General features: G+C 36.1%; 1 protein-coding gene across 11 annotated transcripts in view; it reads left to right on the top strand.

Moving 5' to 3' along the window:
* MYO9A (myosin IXA) overlaps positions 1-25,363 on the top strand; it is a 271,301-nt gene that overhangs the window by 29,406 nt on the left and 216,532 nt on the right. For 9 of the 11 annotated variants that reach the window (XM_067752245.1, XM_067752320.1, XM_067752314.1 and 6 more), the window contains exons 2-3: positions 17,432-18,345; positions 23,969-24,063. In XM_067752245.1, coding sequence (XP_067608346.1) covers positions 17,506-18,345; positions 23,969-24,063 — 935 coding nt within the window. In that variant the 5' untranslated portion in view covers positions 17,432-17,505. The remainder of the gene's footprint in view (positions 1-17,431; positions 18,346-23,968; positions 24,064-25,363) is intronic. The other 2 variants (XM_067752263.1, XM_067752254.1) reach the window with 1 other exon arrangement.

The raw sequence follows: 25,363 nt of genomic DNA, 5'->3' as shown, positions 1-25,363 counted from the left end.
AAAAATGTAGTAGGGACAAAGACTGAAGAGTCTGTGGACTTCTTTCAAAGTGGACAAGAAGAGATAGTCTGTTCAAAGGATCTACTGCTTCTGAAAGCCCCTCAAAATATGGAGGACTCAAATCTGAGTTTAAAGTATACCTGTGAAACTATTCAAGTGCTTGAGAGTATGCACATCTGAAAGGCCACTAAGTACCTGGAGGATATCATATTACAAAAGGATGTGTTCCATAGACAAAGTATAGTAGAGTTGAAAGATTCCAAGGCCAAAATAAGTGCTGAATTTTGGTTGCACAAACTTAAGCATGTGGAAAGTGATGCTGAGTCTCAGTATTTTGATGTGCATTTTGTAGTGATTGAGTATATCTTGTCAACAAGATCTCCAAAATATGCAGACATCTATGGAGCTCCTAAGTGGATCAACCTGTAGATGAACTTCCCTAGTATCTGATTATCGTTGAAAGTCAAAGGGAGAGGTGCTCAAATGAAGGATATCTTGAAAGAAATAAAAATTTGTAAATATGTAAATAAGAAAAAGACAAAGTCTCTCTTTGTTTTGCTTATTCCCGTATTTACTGCTGGCTATAAGTAATATATGTTTCTACTCTTTATTACATTCTTTTCCTACTCTCCTGTCTACTTTAACAGCCGGATAGTGGTTTATCACAAATTATATAATTACTTATGAACCTCTATTATATTATTGATTCTGTTGATGGGGGCATCATGAGGTACAGCCCTTTGTTTCACGTATTTATTCAACAAACATTTTTTGAGTTTCTACTAGGTACTAAACGTTGTGTAGCAGATATAAAGACAAAGAAATACTCTGCCCTTAACAAGCCTATAGACTAGTAGGGGAGACTACCAAATATGAACTGAGCAATTAGGTATACCATTTGGAGTTCATTGGCAAGGCTAAGCTCAAACATTACTATTGCAAAGAAGCCTTCCTTAGGACCCTAGTCCCTATGTCAGAGAAAACCTAATGCTGAGACTTGATCTCTGTTCTCTAAAAGCTTATGATTTCATAGAGAAAATATGATATGTCCCTTATCAACTATAATGTAAGGCAGTTTATGACAGGCAAAGTAGCATAGTAGTTAAGAACCCAAATTCTATGGCTAGACCACTGAGGTCCAAATCTTGGCTCTGCCATTTACTAACCTATAACCTTAGACAAGTGGCAACCTCCATGTGCTTCAAATTCTTCATTTGTAAAACAGGGATAATAATAGTATACATTTAATTAGGATTGTTATGAGGATTAAGTGATTTAAGCACATAGTAAATGCTATATGAGTGTTTATTGCTATTATTATTAATTATTATCATATTTCTTATTTGTGCTAAGTTGCTAAGCAAATTGTTTGAGAAATTGGGGCCTGGCTTCTAACTCCAGATCATCCATGTACTGATTATATTATCTTGGGAACATCATATAACCTCTCTGGAATTGGTTTCTTCATCTGTAAATGAGGATAATAGCGTACATTTCTTATTAAATGAGGTAATACATATAAAACACACAGCACAGTGTCTAACTATATGTTCTCAATAAAGAGGAGATATTTTTCTTAAAGCTATGAATGAAATAAAGGAAATGTTATGGAATTTCACTTCGGAGAAGTGAAGTACTGTTGAGATGTAGAACACATTCCTGAGCTCATAGGAGTCACTAAATGCATGTTCACTTAATCGTTTATTTAGAGAATGGGAGCCTAGGGGGAAAGCTGTTTGAAATACAGGTTTCTGTCCATGAGGAGCATGGAGAGATGATTTGATAATCGTGTAGGCAAATATCATTGACCTAGTAAAAGGAAACTTCAACATAAATGACTAGAAAAAGTCACTTATAGTTTTCTTGTCTATATACAAATAGGATTTTTGTGTTTTCATTAAGAATTCTAAAAAATTATAGGATTCTTAGTTTTTCTGTCAAACTATGCATTGTTTTGTAACTATGAGTAAATTTGAGGGAGTTTCTATAGAGTAGAAAATTTGCTGAGTAAAACAATATACATTTTTTATAGCCTTAAAAGATTTTTATTGGAATAAATAGACATTTAGAAGTTTCTGAAATTTTATTAATTAAATATATAAAGCACAGGCGCTTCATAAGTACTCCATTCATATTATGTTGGTGTATTAAGAAAAAAATGTAATTTTACAAAGAATCGAAATTTATCTTGTAGAGGGAGAGATTTTAAGTTGTTTAAGATTCATGTTTTGGTTATAGTCTAGTCTTCACATGGTGTCCCTGTAGAATGGCAAAAGGTCCATTATTCTGAAACTCTTAAAATACAGTTGACCCTTGAATAACATGGGGCTTAGGGGTGCTGACCCTCTGTGCAGTTGAAAATTCGTGTTCTAGGGTATAGTTCATCCTCCATATCTGTGATTGCTCCATATCTGTGGTTCCATTTCTGTGGATTCAACCAACTTTGGGTCATATAGTACTGTAGTATTTACTGTTGAAAAAAAGTCTGCACGTCAGTGGATCCGCACAGTTCAAACCTGTGTTTTTCAACATCAAGTGTAACATTAAAAAAAATAAATCTTTGGGAACCACAAGAGATGCCCAATTGCTGAAACAATCTTGAAAAAAAAGAATAAATCTGGAGTTATCACATGCCCAGACTTCAGACTATATTACAAAGCTACAGTAATCAAAACAACATGGTACTGGCACAGAAACAGACTCATAGATCAGTGGAACAGAATAGAGAGCCCAGAAATAAACCCACACACTATGGTCAATTAATCTACGACAGAGGAGCCAAGAATATACAATGGAGAAAAGACAGACTCTTCAATAAGTGGTGCTGGGAAGGCAGGGCAGCTACATGTAAAAGAATGAAATTAGAACATTCCCTTACACCATATACAAAAATGAACTCAAAATGGGTTGAAGACCTGAATGTAAGACCTGAAACCATAAAACTCCTAAAAAAGAACATAAGCAGAACACTCTTTGACATGAATCATAGCAATATTGTTTTGGATTTGTCACCTAAGGCAAAAGAAACAAAAGCAAAAACAAACAAATGGGACCTAATTAAACTTAAAAGCTTTTGCATAGCAAAGGAAATCATTGATAAAATGAAAAGACAACCTACTGAATGGGACAAAATGTTTGCAGATGATATGACTGATAAGGGGTTAATAACCAAAATATATAAACAGCTCATATAACTCAATATCAAAAAAATACAACTCGATTAAAAAATGGGCAGAAGACCTGAATAGACATTTTTCCAAAGAAGATGTACAGATGTCCAAGAGGCAAATGAAAAAATGCTCAACATTGCTAATCATTAGAGAAATGCAAATCAAAACCACAATGAGGTATGTGTAACTGATTCACTTTACTGTACAGCAGAAACTAACAACATTGTAAAGCAACTATAGTCCAAAAAAAATTAATTTAAAAATTAAAGAAAAGACAATGAAGTGCCACCTCCTACCTGTGAAAATAACTATCATCAAAAAGTCTATAGGACTTCCCTGGTGGCGCAGTGGTTATGAATCCACCTGCCAATGCAGGGGCACAGGTTCGAGCCCTGGTCTGGGAAGATCCCACATGCCGTGGCGCAACTAAGCCCGTGCACCACAACTACTGAGCCTGTGTGCCACAACTACTGAAGCCTGCATGCTTAGAGCCTGTGCTCCACAACAAGAGAAGCCACTGCGATGAGAAGCCCACACACCACAAGGAAGAGTAGTCCCCACTCACCGCAACTAGAGAAAGCCTGCACACAGCAATGAAGACCCAACGCAGCCAAAAAAATAATAAAGTCTGTAAATGTTAGCAAGGATGTGGAGTAAAGGGAACCCTAGTGCACTGTGGTGGGATTGTAAATTGGTGCAGCCACTATGGAAAACAGTATGGAGGATTCTCAAAAAACTAAAAAAAAACTGCCTTATGATCTAGCAGTTTCACCCCTGGGTATATATACAAAGAAAATGAAAACACTAATTTGAAAAGGTACATACATCCCAATGTTCATAGCAGTATTATTTACAATAGCCAAGTTGTGGAAGCAACCTAAGTGTCTATCAACAGATGAATGGCTAAAGAAGATGTGGTTTATATATATGATGGAATGTTACTCAGTCATGAAAGAGAATGAAATACTGGCATTAGCAACAATGTGAATGGACCTAGAGGGTATTATGCTTAGTGAAATAAGTCAGACAGAGAAAGACAGTACTTTATATTATCACTTATATGTGGGATCTAAAAAATAAAACAAACTGATGTATATAACAGAAACAGACTCACAGATATAGAGAACTACTAGCGGTTACCATGGTGGATGGGAGGAAGATAGAGGTATGGGATTAAGAGATACAAACCACTGTGTATAAAATAAATAAACAATGGGACTTCCCTGGTGGTCCAGTGGTTAAGAATCTGCACTTCCAATGCAGGGGCACGGGTTCGATCCCTGGCCAGGGGGAGCTAAGATCCCGCATGCTGTGTGGTATGGCAAAATAAATAAATAAAATAAACAAGCGACAAGGATATATTGTATAGCACAGGGACATATAGCTCTTATTATATAATTTAACTATAAAAATGTTGAATCACTATGTGATTATATGCCTGAAACTAATATAATATTTTAAATCAACTATACTTCAATAAAAAAATAAATCTTCAGAATAATATTTAGATGCTAATTTTCCACTTCCTCAAGGTATTTAGAGATTATGGTAAGTGTAATTTTGAGACATTATTAACTTAGCAGTAGTAACTGCAATATCAGACTGATATTTATTACATGGAATACCATTTTAACTTCAAATAACCAATCTCATTATTTATGCTAAAGTTTTTCCTCTTTTTTTAAAAAAATTTTATTTATTTTTGGCTGTGTTGGGTCTTCATTGCTGCGCGTGGGCTTTCTCCAGTTGCAGCGAGTGGGGTCTACTCTTCATTGCGGTGCGTGGGCTTCTCATTCTGGTGGCTTCTCTTGTTGTGGAGCATGGGCTCTAGGCACATAGGCTTCGGTAGTTGTGGCACGTGGGCTTAGTAGTTGTGGCTTGCCAGCTCTAGAGCGCAGGCTCAGTAGTTGTGGCGCATGGGCTCAGTTGCTCCGCGGTATCTGGGATCTTCACGGACCAGGGCTCGAACCCATGTCCCCTGCGTTGGCAGGCGGATTCTTAACCACTGTGCCACCAGGGAAGTCCCTTTCCTCTTTTTTTATTGAGATGTAGCATATAGCAAGTGCACAAGTATTCAGTGATCACAGTTTAAAAATTCTAGGTATATACCTGCTTATGTACCATCTAAATCAAGATACAGAATGTTTATAAAACTCCATAAGGCTTCCTTTCGTGCCCTGCCTCCAAAACTCCTTCTCCCCTAAAGAGAATCATGCTTCTGAAGTTTATAACCATAGATTTATTTTGTCTGTTTGTGAACTTCATATAAATTGGATAATTTAGTATGTATCTTTTTGTATCTGTTTTTTTTTCACTCAGCAAAAAAGTATTTGGGGACATTTGCAAGAAAAAATCATTACAAAACACATAGTTTGCGTAGTTTACAAATATTTGCATATCTAAATAAGTTACATGTATGTTTATATACATAAGTACCTAATTTTTTTTTTTTTTTTTTTTTTGCGGTACGTGGGCCTCTCACTGCTGTGGCCTCTCCCGTTGCGGAGCACAGGCTCCAGACGCTCAGGCTCTGCGGCCATGGCTCACGGGCCCAGCTGCTCCGCGGCATGTGGGATCTTCCCGGACCGGGGCAAGAATCCGTGTCCCCTGCATCAGCAGGCGGACTCTCAACCACTGTGCCACCAGGGAAAACCCATACGTACCTAATTTCATGGCACTTTGCTTTATTGTGCTTCACAGATACTGAATTTTTTACAAATTGAAGTGGCCACTGCATTAAAGCAAGTTTATTGGCACCATTTTTCCAACAGCATGTGCTCACTTTGTGTTTCTGAGTCACATTTTGGTAATTCTCTCAATATTTCAAACTTTCATTATTACTGTATTTGTTATGGTGCTCTGTGATCAGTGACCTTTGATGTCACTATTGTAATTGTTTTGGGGCGCCACAACCACGCCCACACAAGACAATGAACTAATCGGCATATGTTGTATGTGTTCTGGCTGCTTCACCGATTGGACGTTCCCCCCGTCTCTTTTCCTCTCCTCAGGCCTTCCGATTCCCTGAGATATAAAAATATTGAAATTACGCCAATTAATAACCCTACAGTAGCTTCTAAGCGTTCAAGTGAAAGGCAGGGTCGCACGTCTCTCACTTTAAATCAAGAGCTAGAAATGACTAAGCTAAGCGAGGAAGGCATGTCGAAAAGCTGAGATAGGCTGAAAGCTAAGCCTCTTGTGCCAGTTAGCTAAGTTGCGATTGCAAAAGAAAAGTTCTTGAAGGAAATTAAAAGTGCTACTACAGTAAACATCACAAATAAGAAAGCAAAATAGCATTATTGCTGATATGGAGAAAGTTTTAGGGGTATGGATAGAAGATCAAACCAGTTACAATTCCTTTAAAACAAAGGCCAATCCAGAGCAAGGCCCTAACTCTCTTCAATTCTGTGAAGGCTAAGAGAGGTGAGGAAGCAGCAGAAGAAAAGTTTGAAGCTAGCAGAGGTTGGTTCATGAGGTTTAAGAAAAGAAGCTGTCTCCATAACATAAAAGTGCAAAGCAAAGCAGCAAGTGCTCATGTAGAATTTGCACCAAGTTATCCAGAAAATCTAGCTAAGGTAATTAATGAAGGTCGCTATGCTAAACAACAGATTTTCAATGTAGGTGAAATAGCCTTCTATTGGAGGAAGATGCCATCTAGAACTTTCATAGCTAGAGAGGAGAAGTCAATGCCTGTTTTCAAAGGACAGGCTGACTCTTGTTAAGGGTTAATGCAGCTGGTGACTTGAAGTTGAAGCCCAGTGCTTATTTACCATTCCAGAAATTCTGGGGCCTTTGAGAATTATGGTAAATCTACTCTGCCTGTTCTCTAAAATGGAACAACAAAGGCTGGATGCTGTCACATCTGTTTATAACATGGGTTACTGAATATTTTAAGTCCACTGTTGAGACCTGCTCAGAAAAAAAGATTCTTTTCAAAATATTACTGCTCACTGACAGTGCACCTGGTCATCTAAGGGCTCTGATAGGGATGTATGAGATTAATGTTGTTTTCATGCCCCCTACACAACGTCCATTCTGCAGATCAAGGTGTAATTGTGACTTTCAAGTCTTATTATTTAAGAAAAACATTTCATAAGGCTCTAGCTGTCATAGTGATTTCCTCTGATGGTTCTGGGAAAAGTCATTTGAAAACCTTCTGGAAATGATTCAGCATTCTAGATGCTATTGAGACCATTTGTGATTCATGAGAAGATGTCAACACAGAAGTTTGGAAGAATCAGATTCCAACCCTCATGGATGACTTTGAGAGGTTCAGCACTTCAACAGAGGAAGTAATTGCAGATGTGGTAGAAATAGCAAGAGAATTAGAATTAGAAGTGGAATCTGAAGATGTGACTGAATTGCTGCAATTTCATGGTGAAGCTTGATTGGCTGAGGAGTTGTTTCTTATGGATGAACAGAAAGAAAGTGGTTTCTTGAGGTGGAATCTACTCCTGGTGAAGATACTGTGAAGATTATTGAAATGATAACAGAGGATTCAGAACATTACATAAACTTAGTTGATAGAGCAGTGGCAGGATTTGAGAGGATTGACTCCAATTTTGAAAGAAGTTCTGTGGGTAAAATGCTGTCAAACAGCATTGCATGCTACAGAGAAATCGTTCATGAAAGGAAGTCAATCGATGCAGCAGACCTCATTGTTGTCTTATTTTAAGAAGTTGCCATAGTCACCCCAACCTTCAGAAACTACCACTGTGATCGATCAGCAGCCATCAGCATTGAGGGAAGACCCTCCACCAGCAAAAAGATTACAACTTGCTGAAAGCTTCAGTGATGGTTAGCACTTTTTTTTAGCAATAAAGTAGTTTTTAATTGAGGTCTGTACATTTTTTAGACATAATGCTGTTGCACACTTAATAGACTATAGTATAGAGTAAACGTAACTTTTATAGCAACGGGAAACCAAAAAAATCTTTGTGACTTGCTTTATTGTGATATTCACTTTATTGTGGTGGTCTGGAACCGAAAACTGCAATATCTCCAAGGTGTGTCCGTATGTGATTATACGTTAGTATGGTAATAAATATATTTATTTGTAGAACATTTCAGTTGTAAGTACTAAAAAATGAAGAAACATGAATATTAGCTCTTGAGTACCGCTTTCCCGGAGTCATTTTTCTAAAATAAGTTCAAAATGTTTAATAGTTCTCTCACCATGAAATTTATAGCAGTACACAAATCAGTAATGTTTTCTCAAATGGACCCTACCTTGATAGTAGAATGTTCTTCTTTCAAAATGTACTGGTGAGGCTCTTGCTTTGAGTGAAGCTGTAACAAAGCTGGATTTTTATTTTTCAGATATACGTTTGCCTGATTCTGTCCTTCCAGTCCTCTTGTCACTGAGTGATAATATATGATCCTGCTTGCTAACGTTCATAAATAGATCCCTATGATAAAGCAAGTATAAAGAGAAAGGACACTTCTTTTTTATTCTTGAAAAATAACTGATAAAAAAGTAAAAGCAACAATGCATATTTTTTGAAAATTAAGTTTTATTAGCACAAAGACAGAACACTGCATTAAAAATCTTTAGTTATTTCTTTTTATCTTTTTTTTTGCTGAACTTCTGATTTAAAGGAAACTGTATTCCGAACTCTGTTTCCTTCACCATAGTTTTCCTCTATAATTAGTCTCTTCTAACTCAGTCCAGTGGATGTCATAAGCTAGCCTATTCTGAACCACACCCTACTGACCACAGCAACTGTCTCACCACATTGTTTTTCTCTGTTAGCATGTACTTTTGAAATAACTACTTTGGGATAGGGCATAAAAAGAATATTAAATAATTTTCTTTATGAAAAATATAGCAATATCTGACGCTATATAAGTGCCAGTAATTCCTAATATGCATAGTTTTATTTTATTTTTAAAATTAGTCATTTATCCCCATATCATTATTGAGTAATCCCTTTTTCTCTGCTGATTTGAAATATTTATTATCAATTTTATAGATTTTTTTTTTTTGCTCTTTAAGCCTTAATTTTCTATTTTGAAAGGTAATAGTTTGTTTCCTGTCTCAGAGAATTGCTGTTCAACTCAAATGAAGTAATGCATGTCAGACTTAATTTTGGTGAACACTATAAAAGGAAAATTTGACGATTTCCCCAAAGCCTAATATTGTGGTTCATTTTATATATATGTATACTTTTATATACAATTTTGTAGTTTATGTTTTTTTCATTTGACGTTATATTGTACATCCCTTGCCATATTTCTGCATGGTTGGCATTGCAAGTATCCTTCACTATCTAAATCTGTTTAATTCTTCAGTTTTGATAGTGGATTTGGATGTCCAGGGGGGTACTGCCTTATTTGAATTTATTTGGTTATGCAAGTGGATAGCAAATAGCATGATAGTGAAGGAAATATCCAGAAGTGTATTCAAATATATTTGGTTCCTGAGTTTAGATTGTGAGATTTTGGATATGAGGAATTGTATAACAAGGGATGCCTATATTATCAAAGGATATTATACTAAACCTGTTGTAGTGGGTTCTTTTGTTGACAGAGAACAGAAAAACCCCACTCAGAGTGGCTCAGGGAATAAAAAGGAATTGATTGGCACACTTAACAAGAGGTTCAGTGGTTGAGTTTATCTGAGGCACAGCTGGATTCAGTGGCTTAGTGTTGATAAGGTTTTGCTGTGTGTTGAGTTAGTTCATTTCTTTTACTGCAGAGAGGCTTCTTCTATGCATTCAGAGAAGACGACTGCCAATAGCTCTAGATTTACATTTTTCTAGATTAGCAGCCCTAGTAGCGAAAAAAAAATGCTTCTTTCCTAATAGTTACAGCATATTTCCAGTAGGGAATCTCAGTAAGCAGCCACTGTCACTAGGGGGAATGGAATAAACTGATTGGCTAGGCCTGGGTCACAACTAAGTGGGGGGTGAGGGTCACAACTAAGTGGGGGGTGAGGTCAGTCCATTCAAACTGTGTCATATGACAAGGGAGGAGGAGTAGTTCTTCAAAGGAAAACACATTACTTTCACCAGAAGAAGGTATAGATTACTTACGGGACAGACTAAACCAATAGATGTCCGTATACCTATGCTATAGTGTGTCATACGATGACTCATTTTTTCCATCACCCTTTCTTTAGTTGAAATACTACAAGATGTTTTTTCTTTCAGCACCAAATTTGGCTTTTAGTTGGTATTGATATACTATAGGTTAAAATTGGGCTGGGACTTCTCTGGTGGCGCAGTGGTTAAGACTCCACGCTCCCAATGCAGGGAGCCTGGGTTCGATCCCTGGTCGGGGAACTAGATCCCACATGCATGCCGCAACTAAGGAGCCTGCAAGCTGCAACTAAGGAGCACGCCTGCTGCAACCAAGACCCAGCACAACCAAATAAATAAAATTAAAAAATAAATATTAAACAAAATTGGGCTCCTATAGCCTATCTAGTGATAAATATCAGCTAACATGTACTTTTTTTTTTTAAGTCTTTATATTGAATTTGTTACAATATTGCTTCTGTTTTACGTTTTGGTATTTTGGCCGCGAGGCATGTGGGATCTTAGTTCCCCAACCAGGGATCAAACCCCCACCCCCTGCTTTGGAAGGTGAAGTCTTAACCACTGGAGCGCCAGGGAAGTCCCTAACATGCACTCTTGTCACATCTTACCTGAAAAGCTGTTCCTCAACCCATCCTTTTTTTTTTGTTTTTTTAATTCTTTCAGAAAAAGTGTTTTTCTTTCTGTGAGAGTTACCTGTCTGCCTTTGACCTAAATCTTATTTTGTCTTGCTTACCAAAGAACCTTGGCTCATCAGACCTTCATTTTTTTAAGTTCTCAGTTCCTTTTTCTCTGCTTGATTCTATTTATAACCATAAAGGTGTGCTGCCGAGCCCCCTAATAAACATTTCACTCATACTTCTTCTCCTTTGATATGAGCAACACCTGCTGGTCTACTTGCCAATCTGTCACTTCCTGTTTAACTTCTTACAGTCCTTTTCTATTTTCTACTTTTCAGGGTCACCAGTGATATCCTGAGACCTTTGTCTCAGGTGTAAACCTAGTCTTACAGTATGTAAGGGCTATAAAGGGCCTTAGAGATATTTAACTCAACTTTCTTTTTCCGTTTTGCTTGAAGTTATTTTGATTATACCAACTTTCTTTTGGCTAGAATTTACATGGTATATCTTCTTTTTTATTTTTTTTTAACTTTCAGGTTCTGTATCCTCATATTATACATGTGTGTCTATTGAAAACAGCACAGAGGTGGATTTTAAAAATCTGCTCTGGCAATCTTTGTCTTTTAACTGGAGCATTCACACTTAATACAGGTACTTATATATTTAGTATGCTTTCCATTTGCTCCATCTGTTCTAAATGCCCCCCTTGCCCTCCTTTATATTGATTATTTTTTATCATGCCGTATTTTCATTCTACTAGTTGTGAAGTTATACTTTTTCCCTATTTTTTTTTAGTGGTTATCCTAGAATAGGGGTTGGCAAATGTTTTCTTTTAAGGGCCTCATAATAGACATTTTTGGCTTTGTGGACTATATGGTCTCTGTCATAACTGCTCAGTTCTGCCACTGTAGTGCAAAAGCATCCATAGGTAATAGGAAACAGTATAAATTATAGAGGACTAGATGTTATCATCCAGATAGATGAGCACTGGGTTGAGACCAGAAACTGGGAGAATATTTTTATCTTTAAAGTGAGGTAGTGGAAGAGGAACTGTAAGATTGATTCAGAAAAAGAATCAACCTATCAGGAAGATTACAAGAAAAAGAATTGTCATGTGAGGGCAGTTTTAAGAATGAGAAGATGGCCACATTAGTCAAACGCTACAGTGTGGTGTGTTAAGATGAGGCTTGAGAAAAGACCTTTGGATTTGGCAACGTTATGGTAATTGGTGACGTTTTTAAAGAACATTGGCAGTAGCTTGCTATGTGGAAAGGGTGGTAAGGGAGTGGAAAGTGGATATATAGACCACTGATTCCCAAATGCTGTTCTCTGGACCAGCAACAAAACAATTGCCTAGTTGTCCCAACCTCAGAACCATTATTGGGCCTAGAAATGTATATTTTTAAAATTTCCCTAGATGATTCTGATAAACACTCACGGATTGCTGTCAAGATGTATTTAAGAGTGATTTTTTTTTTAATTAAAAAAATTTTTTTTGGCCATGCTGCGCAGCTTGCGGGATCTTAGTTCCCCAATCAGGGATCGAACTGGGGCCCCCTGCAGTGGGAACTCAGAGTCCTAACCACTGGACTGCCAGGGAATTCCCTGCGAGTGATATTTTGAGGCAACCCCTTCTTTCTAAACACAAAGCAAAGACTGATAAAGTAACAAAAAGAGAAAACTGAATTGACATAAATGGGGCTCAAAAAGGTAAGCATTTCTATTTTGGAAAGAGAATAGAACACAAAGCAGTGACTGGGGCTTATGTCTGGGAGCTTGCAGGGAAAGCATCTGAGGTTTTGGCCTCTGAGATAATGTGGAAGTGTCATTGGAATTGGGCTCACTGTTGGTAACCATGGGCCAGGGTAGGTAGGGCTTCTCTATTGAAAAAGGTATTTCTGAGTTTAGCTCTGGGGCTGCCTTTTTTTTTTTTTTTTTTGGCCATGCTGTGCAGCATGCAAGATCTTAATTCCCCGACCAGGTATCGAACCTGTGTCTCCTGCATTGAGAGCACGGATTCTTAACCACTGGACTGCCAGAGAAATCCCCTGGGGCTGCCATATTATTCACCTTTATAGATCAGACTACAGTTATGCAGTGCATCTCCTGAAATAGTACACAGCACAGCCTGCATGACTGTAAGGAATAGCTTTGCTGCTTTCTATTGCCAGAAGCCACAGTTTATACGAGGCTTTATACCTACGGATTCAGGGGAACACAAACATAGCTTTACAGCTAGAAACCTCCTAGCTTAGAGCATATTCTTACTGTTACTGCAGGACAGATCTCCTGATTTGAATAGGCCAACTGTAAGAAAAATATTTATGAGATAACTGGGGAAATCACACACTGACCAGTCGTATTAAAAAATATTAATTTTTAAAGGTGTGATTAATGGTATTGTGGCTTTGTTTAAAAAAAGTAGTAAATAGTGGGTTCTTAGTAAATGCTGGTATGAAAAACAAAAGTCTTCCATCAAAAAGTTCACCTCTAAAGCTAAGTTCTCAAACAAATTAAGTCATCTAATGCTGAGAAACATAAGAAATAAAATCAACAATCAGAAGAGCAGTTCACGCTGATGACATTAAAATATGAGTCTGAAAAATATCAGATTATATATTATTTAGGATTTTCAAGGAGGTAAGTAAGTGAGTAGTATCTCTAAAAACTATATGACATACAGAGTGGAGTAAGTCAGAAAGAGAAAAACAAATACCGTATGCTAACACATATATATGGAATCTAAGGGGAAAAAAAAGTCATGAAGAACCTAGGGGTAAGACAGGAATAAGGACATAGACCTGCTAGAGAATGGACTTGAGGATATGGGGAGGGGGAAGGGTAAGCTGTGACAAAGTGAGAGAGAGGCATGGACATATATACACTACCAAACGTAAAATAGGTAGCGAGTGGGAAGCAGCTGCATAGCACAGGGAGATCGGCTCGGTGGTTTGTCACCACCTAGAGGGGTGGGATGGGGAGGGTGGGAGGGAGATGCAAGAGGGAAGAGATATGGGAACATATGTATATGTATAACTGATTCACTTTGTTGTAAAGCAGAAACTAACACACCATTGTAAAGCAATTATACGCCAATAAAGATGTTAAGAAAAACCCAACATTGTATGAAAATGACAGAAACCTTAGAAGTGAAAACAGTGTGATTAAAGATAACACATGGTGTTCATGAATGGGAAGTCAGCAGGATGTCAGTCTTTTCCAGTATTAATCTGTAAAATCATTGCAATGTCCATCAAAACACCAAAAGGTTTTTTATTGTAGTTGATATGCTGATCTTAAAATTTTTATAGAACATAACCGAAGTAACATTAAAGAGGAACAAATTGAGGTGGTATGCCCTCCAGATATCAAAACTTATAATAGAGCAGTAATAGGTAAGACAGGCTTATTGATGGATAAATAGACTAGTGGAAAACAATACAGAGCCCAGAACAGATTGATACTTATCTGGAATTTGCCACATGACAGAGGTGGCATTATAAGTCAGTGGGGAAAGATTAGACTCTTCATTGTGATGCTGGTTCATTTGCTAATCTGAATTGACTTGAAAATAATTACAAGCCCTATCTCACAGCATACATGAAAATAAGTTCTGTATGCGTTAAAAGACCTACGTAAGAAAAGCAAAATTTAGGCCTTTTAGAAGAAAAGATAATAACTTTATATCCTCAGGATAAAGGAGGATTTTAAAAAACGATACCGGGAGATAATAGTATGTAGGTTTTAGAGCCAGACTGCCTGCTTCAAATCTCAACTTTATTACATTTGGTCAAGTTCTATAAAATTTCTGTGTTTTCTCATTTGTAAAATGAGGATGATGATGATAAAAACAACCCTGAGGGAGGAATTGTGAGGATTAAATAATCCATGTGCAATGCTTAGAAAAATGACTAGTACAGATAAGCACATAAGAGTTAACTGCAATTGTTGTTAATGTTGCTTCTTAAAAAAGAAATAACCTGTAAAATATTGATAAATTTATTAAAAATAAAACTTCTCTACAACAAAAGGCAACATGAACAAAATAGAAAGATAAGCTACAGAATGGTAGGAGATATTTGTCACTCATTCAGCTGAAATTGATTAATATCCAGGATATATGAAAAATCATTCAAATTAATAAGGAAAAGACAAGTCAAAAGGGGAAAATGAATAAACAATCATAGCCCCAATGGCAAATGATAGGATAAGTGTTGCCCCTCCTTACTAGTCACGAAGGAAATACAAATTGAAGTAATGAAATACCTTTTTATATTTCTTATATTGGCACAAACTCAAGTCTGACAATATTGACTTTTGGTAAGGAGTCAGAGAAACATGAGCTCTTCCTACACCGGCTGTGAAATAGTCAGTTGGTACAACTGCTTTGGAGAGCATTTTGTTAATATCTAGTAAAGTTGAAGGTTTTGCTTAAAACCCAGCAATTTCACTCTTAGGTCTACAGTCCAGAGAAATTCTAGCAAAGGTACATGAAGAGACATGTATGAGAATTGCAGCATTGCTTTAATAGTGTAATACTGGAAACATTTTAAGCGTTCAATGGAAGGATTTAGTGTAGTAGGTTGATAAATTGTGGTTTAATTAATAGTAGATAGATAAATTGTAGTATAAGCATACAATGGGAGTTTTTGAAAAATAGACTTTATTTTTTAGGACAGTGTTAGGTTTACAGCAAAATTGAGTGGAAAGTAGAGAGATTTCCCGTACATCCCCTGCCTGCCCCCACATATGCATAACCTCACCCATTATCAGCATCTCCCACTAGAGTGGTACATTTGTTCCAATTAATGAGCCAACATACCATGTCATATTGCTTGGCAATTAATGAACGTTACATGTATCAGCATTTATAAATAGGAAAGACAATGTTAAGTTACAGTGAGATGCAGACTATTTGGTATAGCAATTTTTTTAAAGCTTAAAAATTGGAAACAATACTATCTATAATTTATGGGGACCCACATATGTAGTAAAAATATAAAAGCATGTATGGGAATAATACCAACCTCAGGATAATGGTTACCTCTGCAGAGCAAAGGAAGGAGCGTTAATTATCTCTCTAATATTTTGTTTGTTTATAAAATAATCTGGAGTGATTACATCAGTTTTCAAACGGTGAATTTGGGTAGTAGATTTATGACTGGTTTTTATATGTTCTATAGTATTCTCTGCTTTTGAAAGATCATCTAGGAAAAAGGTAAACAGAGTATCTTCATTAGAGAGGACTTTGACAAAAGTAGTGTAGTCGTCTGAGAGAAGCAACTGAAGGTATTTTTCTTTTTTAAAAAAATAACAGCATCTATATGTTAAAGGATGCAGTAAGTGAAAAAGGAAAGATGGATAGCATATGGGAGCTGTTTTTTTTTTTTTCGGTACGCAGGCCTCTCACTGTTGGGGCCCCTCCCGCTGTGGAGCACAGGCTCCGGATGCGCAGGCTCAGTGACCATGGCTCACGGGCCCAGCCGCTCCGCGGCATGTGGGATCATCCCAGACCGGGGCACGAACCCGTGTCCCCTGCATCGGCAGGCGGACTCTCAACCACTGTGCCACCAGGGAAGCCCTGGGAGCTGTTTTTTGATGGGGCAAGATACTGATGGAGATGCTAAGAAATGGGAAGGATCTGGAACATTTTCTCTGTAGACAGAAATGGAAGAACAGAGATGAGATAAAAATAGGAATACATTTTGAGTTGGAGAAGTCATTTAAAAGAAATCACTGTTTTCTCAGTTAGGTATAAAAGTTGAAATCATTCTTTCAGAGGTGTGATATATGTGGGGTTTGAGAAAATTGGAGGGTATGCAGAATACTTGTAAGAAATGAAATAAAGTTAGATAAAAAGACAGCATTGAAGGAAAAGGGAAGGTTGAATAAAATTTGTAATGGTGCCTAGTTGTATAATTTTGTCAGCTTTGTTCAGCAAGCCAGGGGCAGGATCAATTTTGTTGCTCCCTTTACATCTTCACCTTAAGGGAGGCAGAGTCCAGAAGTCCTTGAAAATATGTCTGTTCTATAGCAGGTTTCTCTCATTGTTTTCTTGGTTATAACTTCATCTAGTTTAATTTCTGTTTATCTGATCTCATCTTCTTACTGTTTTTAATTTCACAAATTTTTGCTCTATTGATGCACTCTTTCTCAGTTTTGCTTTAACCTTAAGAGCTTTTGGGTGTGGGGTGATAAAATTTGTGTGACTGTTCTGTCCATCTTAAGCCAGTCTTCAGTGAGGCTCTTTTCATATATAAGGAAAGAACTTGATTCTATTCCCAGGTACCTTAGAAACATTGAAGATAGTAGAGGACAAATTAATTTTTATTTTTACTCTTTGGGTTTGGAATTATTAATATAACAAAAGACTGAAAAAATTTTGGCTGTTTTGGGAAGTGTACAGATTTGGACAATAGTATGAAATATTATGTGATCTCAACGAGACTGTCTTCAAGAACGGTTCTTATACTAAGAGAAGAGTTAGGATTTTTTGTCCTAAAAGGTGTAATCAACTTGATTGTTAAGCCTCCTTTTTTTGAGCTTCAGAAAGCAGTGACTGTGTAATGTGACTCCTTAATGTTTCACATCTTTTATGTTGCAGCAGTTCTTTTGCCACGAAAATGATTTGTGCAGTCTTGAACACATACTATCCATGCTGATGGGACAGGATCCAATATGAATATAAATGATGGAGGAAGACGACGCTTTGAGGATAATGAACATACATTACGTATATATCCTGGGACAATTTCAGAAGGGACAATCTACTGTCCAATTCCTGCCAGAAAAAACTCCACAGCTGCTGAGGTGATCGACTCTCTTATAAACAGACTTCATCTTGACAAAACAAAATGTTACGTTCTAGCAGAGGTAAAAGAATTTGGTGGAGAAGAATGGATACTCAATCCAACAGACTGTCCAGTTCAGCGAATGATGTTGTGGCCCCGAATGGCTCTGGAAAATCGCCTGAGTGGAGAGGACTACCGTTTTCTTCTGAGAGAAAAAAACCTTGATGGATCAATCCATTATGGTAGTCTTCAGTCATGGCTACGGGTAACAGAAGAACGTCGCAGGATGATGGAACGGGGTTTTCTTCCACAGCCTCAACAAAAAGACTTTGATGATTTATGTAGCTTACCTGATTTGAATGAGAAAACTCTCTTAGAAAACCTACGAAATCGCTTTAAGCATGAAAAAATTTACACCTATGTTGGCAGTATTCTAATAGCTATTAACCCATTCAAGTTTCTTCCTATTTATAACCCCAAATATGTCAAAATGTATGATAACCACCAGTTGGGAAAACTTGAGCCTCACATTTATGCTGTGGCTGATGTAGCTTATCATGCCATGCTTCAGCGCAAAAGGAATCAGTGCATCGTGATTTCAGGAGAGAGTGGTTCTGGGAAGACTCAAAGCACAAACTTTCTTATTCATCACCTTACTGCCCTCAGTCAGAAAGGATTTGCCAGTGGAGTGGAACAAATTATTCTTGGAGCTGGACCAGTACTTGAGGTAAGTGTGTAGAAATACTTTTCTTACTCTTAAATATATCTTTAAAAAAATTAAAATTTGTTAGATGTGAGAAAATGAAATGAAACTAAATAGAAGTATAGACATCATTTTTAGTTACCAAGGAAAACTGGAAGATAGGAAACCAAAAAAAGGCAGTGTGGAAGATTGAAAGGTGTGACAGTGGCAATATTTTTTTCAAAGGATGTCTTTGGGCCATTTCAAAGGATGCAAAGGAAAGTTGATTGGAGTCAGATATATCCCCCTGTAAAGGGAGATAGCAGGGGCAGGACTCCTGTCTGTATTGGATTGTGGAAATAGGTAGTTGGGGAATATAGTCTTGTCAATATATTTTTATCTTTGCAGCCTTAAAATCTGTGCCTAAGATTGAAATTCTAAGGGTTCATTTTGGAAAATGCAGAGAATATGGGAAAAATTTTTTAGTTCTGTGTTTTAGAAGTAATACCATCAAGGGTAGAAAGGAAAGAGAATACACTATTTTTGTTTTAGAGCTGAAAGGAAAGGTAATATTGTTTTTTGAAAGAGATTTTTGTGAGGTATAATTGCACATATTTAAAGTGTACAATTGGATAAATTTGACATATGTATTGATATATACCCATGAAACCACCACCACAGTCAAGATACTGAACATATCCATTATCCCTAAAGTGTTCTCATATACCTTTGTAATGCCTCTTTCTCACCTTTTCTAGCCCACTCATCTATAAGACACCACTTACGTGCTTTCTGTCACTGTAGGTTAGTCTGTACATTCTATAATTTTATATAAATGGAATCATGTAGTATGTACTGTTTTATGTTTGACTTCTCTTACTTGGTTTAATTATTTTGTGTGTGTGTCAATAATTGATTCCTTTTGCTAAGACAGTATTCCATTGTATGGATATACCACACTTTGTTTATTCATTCATCTTTTGATGGACATATACGTTGTTTCCGGTTTTTGGATATAACACAGAAAGTATTCAAGTTTTTGTGTGGACATATGCTGTCTTTTCTTTTGGGTAAATAGCTAGGAGTGGAATGACTGGGTCATATGATAGGTATCTGTTTAACTTTTTAAGAAACTGCCAAACTTATGTATAAATTTTACATACTATTTTATATTCCCACCAAACAGTATATACAGTTTCAGTTATTCCATATCTCTGCTAACCCTTGATATAGTCATTCTTTCTAATTTTAGCCATTCAAATAGGTATACAATGGTATCTCATGATTTTAATTTGCATTCTATAATAACTAATGATGTGAGCACCTTTTCATGTGTTTACTTGCGACCTATATATGTTCCTTGGTGAAGTGTCTGTCAAAATCTATTGCCCAACTTGTTATTGTTGTGTTTTGAGAGTTCTTTGTGTATGCTGGGTGCAGATCCTTTATCAGACATGTTTTGAAAATATATATACATTTTTCCCAGGTTTAACCCTCTCCTTTTTAAAATTTAAATTTTTAAATTTTTTTACTGAAGTATAGTTGATTTACAATGTTGTGTTAGTTTCGGATGTACAGCAAAGTGATTCAGTTATACATATACATACATATTCTTTTTCACATTCTTTTCTATGTGGTTTATTACAGGATGTTAAATATAGTTTCCTGTACTATACAGTAGGACCTTGTTGTTTATCTATTTTATATATAGTATATAGTTTATATCTGCTAATCCCAGAGTCCTAATTTATCCCTCTTCCACTCCCTTTCCCCTTTGGTAACCATAAATTTGTTTTCTATGTCTATGAGTCTGTTTCTTAGCAGTCAGAAACTTCCAAAAAAAAAAAAAAAAATTGCCCAGGACCAGATGACTTCACTGATGAATTCTACTAAACATTTAAAGAAGAATTAACACAAATCCTTCAAAAATTCTTCCAAGAAATAGAACAGGAGGGAGGAACACTTTCTAATTTTATAAGGCCCAAAATATTTCACTGATACCAAAATTAAACAAAGACACCACAACAAAAGAAAATTACAGACTGATATACCTTGAAACACAAACATTCTTAAAGAAATACTGGCAAACTTAATTCAGCAAAATATAAAAAGAAGTATACACCATGGTAAAGTAGGATTTATATTAAGGACTGAAAGTTTGGTTAAACAATACAAAAATAAATGTATTATACAATATTAATAGACTAAAGGACAAAAGCCACACCATCATCAGAATAGATACAGAAAAAGCATTTGACAAAAACAACACCCTTTCATGATTAAAAAAACAAAACAAATAAACAAAACTACACTCTCAACAAACTAGGAATAGGAAGGAACTTTCTCAATCTGATTAAAAACACCTATTAAAAATTATAAGTTAACAACATACTTAATGGTGAAAGACTGAAAGCTTTCTCCCTTTGATCAGAAAGAAGACACAGATGTCTGCTCTCACCATTTCTTTTTTTTTTTAAATATTTATTTTATTTGGGTGCACTGGGTCTTAGTTGCCGCTCGCAGGCTCCTTAGTTGTGGCTCGCCAACTCCTTAGTTGTAGCTCTCTGACTCTTTGGTTGTGGCATGTGGGCTACTTAGTTGTGGCATGTGGACTTCTTAGTTGTGGCACGTGGACTCCTTAGTTGCGGCAGGAGGGCTCCTTAATACTCCTTAGTTGCAGCTCACCAGTTCCTTAGTTGTGGCATGTGAACTCTTAGTTGTGACATGCATGTGGGATCTAGTTCCCTGACCAGGGATCGAACCTGGGCACCCTTCGTTGGTAGCATGGAGTCTTAACCACTGCATCACCATTTTTTTTTTCCTTTTTTTCTCTTTCTCGCTCTCTTTTTTGGTACTGAAATATAGTTGATTTCTAATGTTGTGTTAGTTTCTCGTGTACAACAGAGTGATTCACTTATACATATATATACATATTCTTTTTCATATTCTTTTCCATCATAGGTTATTACAAGATATGTATATAGTTAGTTCCCTGTGCTATACAATAGGTCCTTGTTGTTTATTTATTTTATATGTAGTAGTGTGTATCTGCTAATCTCAAATTCCAAATTTATCCCTCTCCCACCCCCTTTCCTCTTTGGTAACCACAAATTTGTTCTCCGTGCCTGTGAGTCTGTTTCTGTTTTGTAAGTAAGTTTATTTGTGTCATATTTTAGATTCTACATATAAGTGGTATCACATGATATTGCTATCTTTCTCTTTCTGACTTCACTTAGTATGATAATCTCTAGGTCCATCCATGTTGTTGCAGATGGCATTATTTCATTCTTTTTTATGGCTGAGTAGTATTCCATTGTGTATATATACCACATCTTTATCCATTCTTCTGTCCATGGACATTTAGGTTGTTTCCATGTCTTGGCTATTTTAAGTGGTGCCACTATGAATATAAGGGTGCATGTATCTTTTCGAATTATTTTCTCCAGACATATGCCCAGGAGTGGGATTGGTGGATCACGTGGCAACTCTGTTTTTTAGGTTTTTTTTTTTAACAAACACACCTGTGGGAAAAGGTTGTTCTCAGTGAGTGATCTTCAAGTCAGGTCACAGAAAGATAGCCCTTTGAATGAGGTTTTCTAGGAAAATGCCAAATAAGTCAAATTGTGAGTTATCTGTGGGACAAGGCTTTAACTCTAACCCTAGTCTGATCTTTCTAGTGGCTTCTAGGCTAGACTGCTTTTTCTAAAAAAACCCTGTAATCGTAGGGTGTCAGTTTTCTCTTCAGTGTGGAGCTAGGGAGAGGGAATTGGTAATCAGGTAAGTTAAAATGACACCAATACCTGCTTTTCTTACCGAGATCCAGCTGTTTTCCTTGATTAAATGTTCTTCTACAAAGGATTATTCCAAGCCCTTGTTAATTTCTAGAATAATCAAAAAGTTGATGTTACTTTTGACAAATAACAATTTTTGTTAGTCTTATTTGTTTTATGAAGGGGAGAGGAATTTCAGAGATCTTTACCATTTTCTCTGATCTCATTCTCAGTAATGTTTTCAAGAGGTCTAAGTAATAAAATGTATTTTATATAGTTACTCATGTGGTTACTATTTCTACTGTTCTCTATTCCTTACGTTGATCCATATTTGAACATGATAGCATTTTCCTTCTGCATGAAGGACTTCCTTAGTTCTTTTAGTGTGGGTTCACTTAATGATGAATATTTTCAGATTTGTGTATCTGAAATTGTGTTTTATTTGCCTTTATTTTTTAATGATTTACTTTAAAAAGTAGATATTAAACTTAAAAGAAATAACTTTACAGTAAAATTCTATGAATTGTAAACATATTAATTTGTGTAACCATTTATGGGTGTAGGTACAGAGTGGTTCCACTACCCCATGAAACTCCCTCATGCTATTCCTTATCTTCATACCCTCTGCCCTCCCATACTCCCATAACTTGTGGGAACTACTTGTTTATTCTTCATTGCTGGTTGTTGTTTTTTTATTTTCAAAGTGTCATATAAATGGAATCATACAGTATGTAGTGTTTGGAGACTGGCTTCTTTTATTCAGCATTATGTCTTGAAGATTTCATTTAAGTTGTTGAATATGTGAGTTCAACAGTGGGTTCTTTTAAATTTAAATTTTATTGAGATATAACATGAAATAAAATATAGCCATTTAAAATGTATGGTTTAGTGAATTTTGATAAATGCATATACCCTGTAACCACCATCATACAATCAAGCATAGAATATTTTCATTACCCCTTGTGTCCCTTTGTAGACATTTCCCACCCCCATCCCCATTCCCAGACAGCTTCTAATCTGCTTCTTGTTACTCTTGTTTTGACTTTTCTAGAATTTCATATTACAATATGTACTCTTGTGTATGGTTTCTTCCACTTAGCATAATGTTTAATATTTGTCAGTGTTGATGTCTGTACCAGTAGTTCCTTCTTTATTGCTAGGTAATATTTCATTGCATGGTGTATACTTTTGGTTATAACTTAGGAAACATATATTTTTCATTCTTTCTAAAATAGTACTGTCATTTTGTTTTAAGTAGATATAATAAAGCGTAGTACATTATGTAATGAAACTTTATTTCCTTTATACTGTTCTAGAATTTTAATTCTTTTGATGTAATTATTCTTTTCCTAGCCCATTGCTATTTCAGTTAAGCAAGTTTTAAAAAATACATATGTATAAATATATCAAGAATATTTGCTGGCTCTGGAATGTGAAAATGAAATCTGATTTGTAATGAGCAATACATTTTTTTTTTTTTTTTTTTTTTTGCGGGGCCTCTCACTGCTGTGGCCTCTCCCGTTGCGGAGCACAGGCTCCAGACGCGCGGGCTCAGCGGCCATGGCTCACGGGCCCAGCCGCTCCGCGGCATGTGGGATCCTCCCAGACCGGGGCACAAACCCGCATCCCCTGCATTGGCAGGTGGACTCTCAACCACTGCGCCACCAGGGAAGCCCAGCAATAAATTTTTAAAATTAAGATTTATTTTACTGAATAGCGTAAAATGCTGTCTACTTGGTTTCATTTCAAATGTTAGTTGCTTTCTTTTACTTTACCTGAACTATGAAAGTGAATTGCTTTTCTACTATCTCTTTAACATTATTTTATCTTTGAGCTGATTTAAGCAGGATTTTCCATTTTTAAAAAATAAAATTAATGAGAACTCTTTATTTTGACAGGCCTTTGGAAATGCAAAGACAGCTCATAATAACAATTCAAGTCGTTTTGGCAAGTTTATTCAAGTAAATTACCAAGAAACAGGCACTGTACTTGGGTAAGTAGCAGTAGCAGACTTTGGAGCGTGTTTATATTTTTGCCATTGCCCCTTCATAAACCATAGGTTGTTCATTTGCTTTTTAATGAGAATAGTGACATTAGTGTTTATATTAAATTTTTTTCTTCTCAATTATTTCTTTCTTTTGGAAAAGTTCAAACCTGAGAAAAGTTCTAAGAATAGTGTAACCCCCATATACCCTTAACTTAGATTTATAAATTTTTAACAATTATATGCATTTGCTTTATCTTTCTATATTATTTCTACATTCATTTTTAAAATATTGTTTTTGAGTAAGTTGGGCAGGTAACTTGACCCCCTAATTACTGTATTTCCTAAAGCAACCACAATGACATTTTCCTACTTAATACTATTTTTTTAAAAATATCTTTATTGGAGTATAATTGCTTTACAATGTTGTGTTAGTTTCTGCTGTACAACAGACTGAATCAGCTATATGTATACATATATCCCCATATCCCCTCCCTCTTGAGCCCTAATACTATTTTATACTTAAGATATTTAATTTTGTCATAATAATAATTCTTATTATACAGTCTGTGATCAGAGTCCTCTGGTTGTGCCAGCAATATTCTTTATAACTTTTAAAAAATTAATAGACTATTTTTAGAACAGTTTTAGGTTTATGACAAAAATGAATAGAAAGTACAGAGAGTTCCCATATACCTCTTCACCCTGTCCCCCAGTTTCCCCTCTTAATAATATCTTGCATTAGTGTGTTCCATTTGTGTTGTACCTTGAATGGGCTTTGACAGATGTATAAAGGTATGTATTCACCCTGACAGTATTATATGGAATAGTTTCACTGCCCTAAAAATCCCTGTGCTCCACCTGTTCATCCCTTCCCACCCACTAACCTTTGGCAACCACTGACCTTTTCACTCTTAATAGGTTTGCATTTTCCAGAATGTCACATGGTTGGAATTATATAGTATATAGCCTTTACAGATTGGATTCTTTGCTCCTTAGCAATGGGTATTGAAGGATCTTTCATGTCTTTCATGGCTTGGTTTTATTGGACTAATAAATTTTTGGGTAATTGACATCTTTATGCTTTTTAGAAGTGTTTTTAGTTTCTTTATGTTTCTTGTTGAGTTTATTCCTAAGTATCTTATTTTATTTTTAATGTTGTTATTAAAGTGTGATTTTTCTCTTGCATTATATCTTCTAAAATTGCACATTATTTGTATATGTGAAGGCTACTGATTTTTATATCTTGTTATCTTACTGAATTATCTTATTGTTTATATTAGTTTTACTGTTGTTTCTCTTAACATTT

The sequence above is a fragment of the Pseudorca crassidens genome, chromosome 1 (assembly GCF_039906515.1).
Source record: "Pseudorca crassidens isolate mPseCra1 chromosome 1, mPseCra1.hap1, whole genome shotgun sequence".
In the NCBI taxonomy this organism is placed as follows: Eukaryota; Metazoa; Chordata; class Mammalia; order Artiodactyla; family Delphinidae; genus Pseudorca; species Pseudorca crassidens.
Note: the sequence above shows the minus strand (reverse complement) of the source record. Positions and strands in the feature narration are given on the sequence as shown.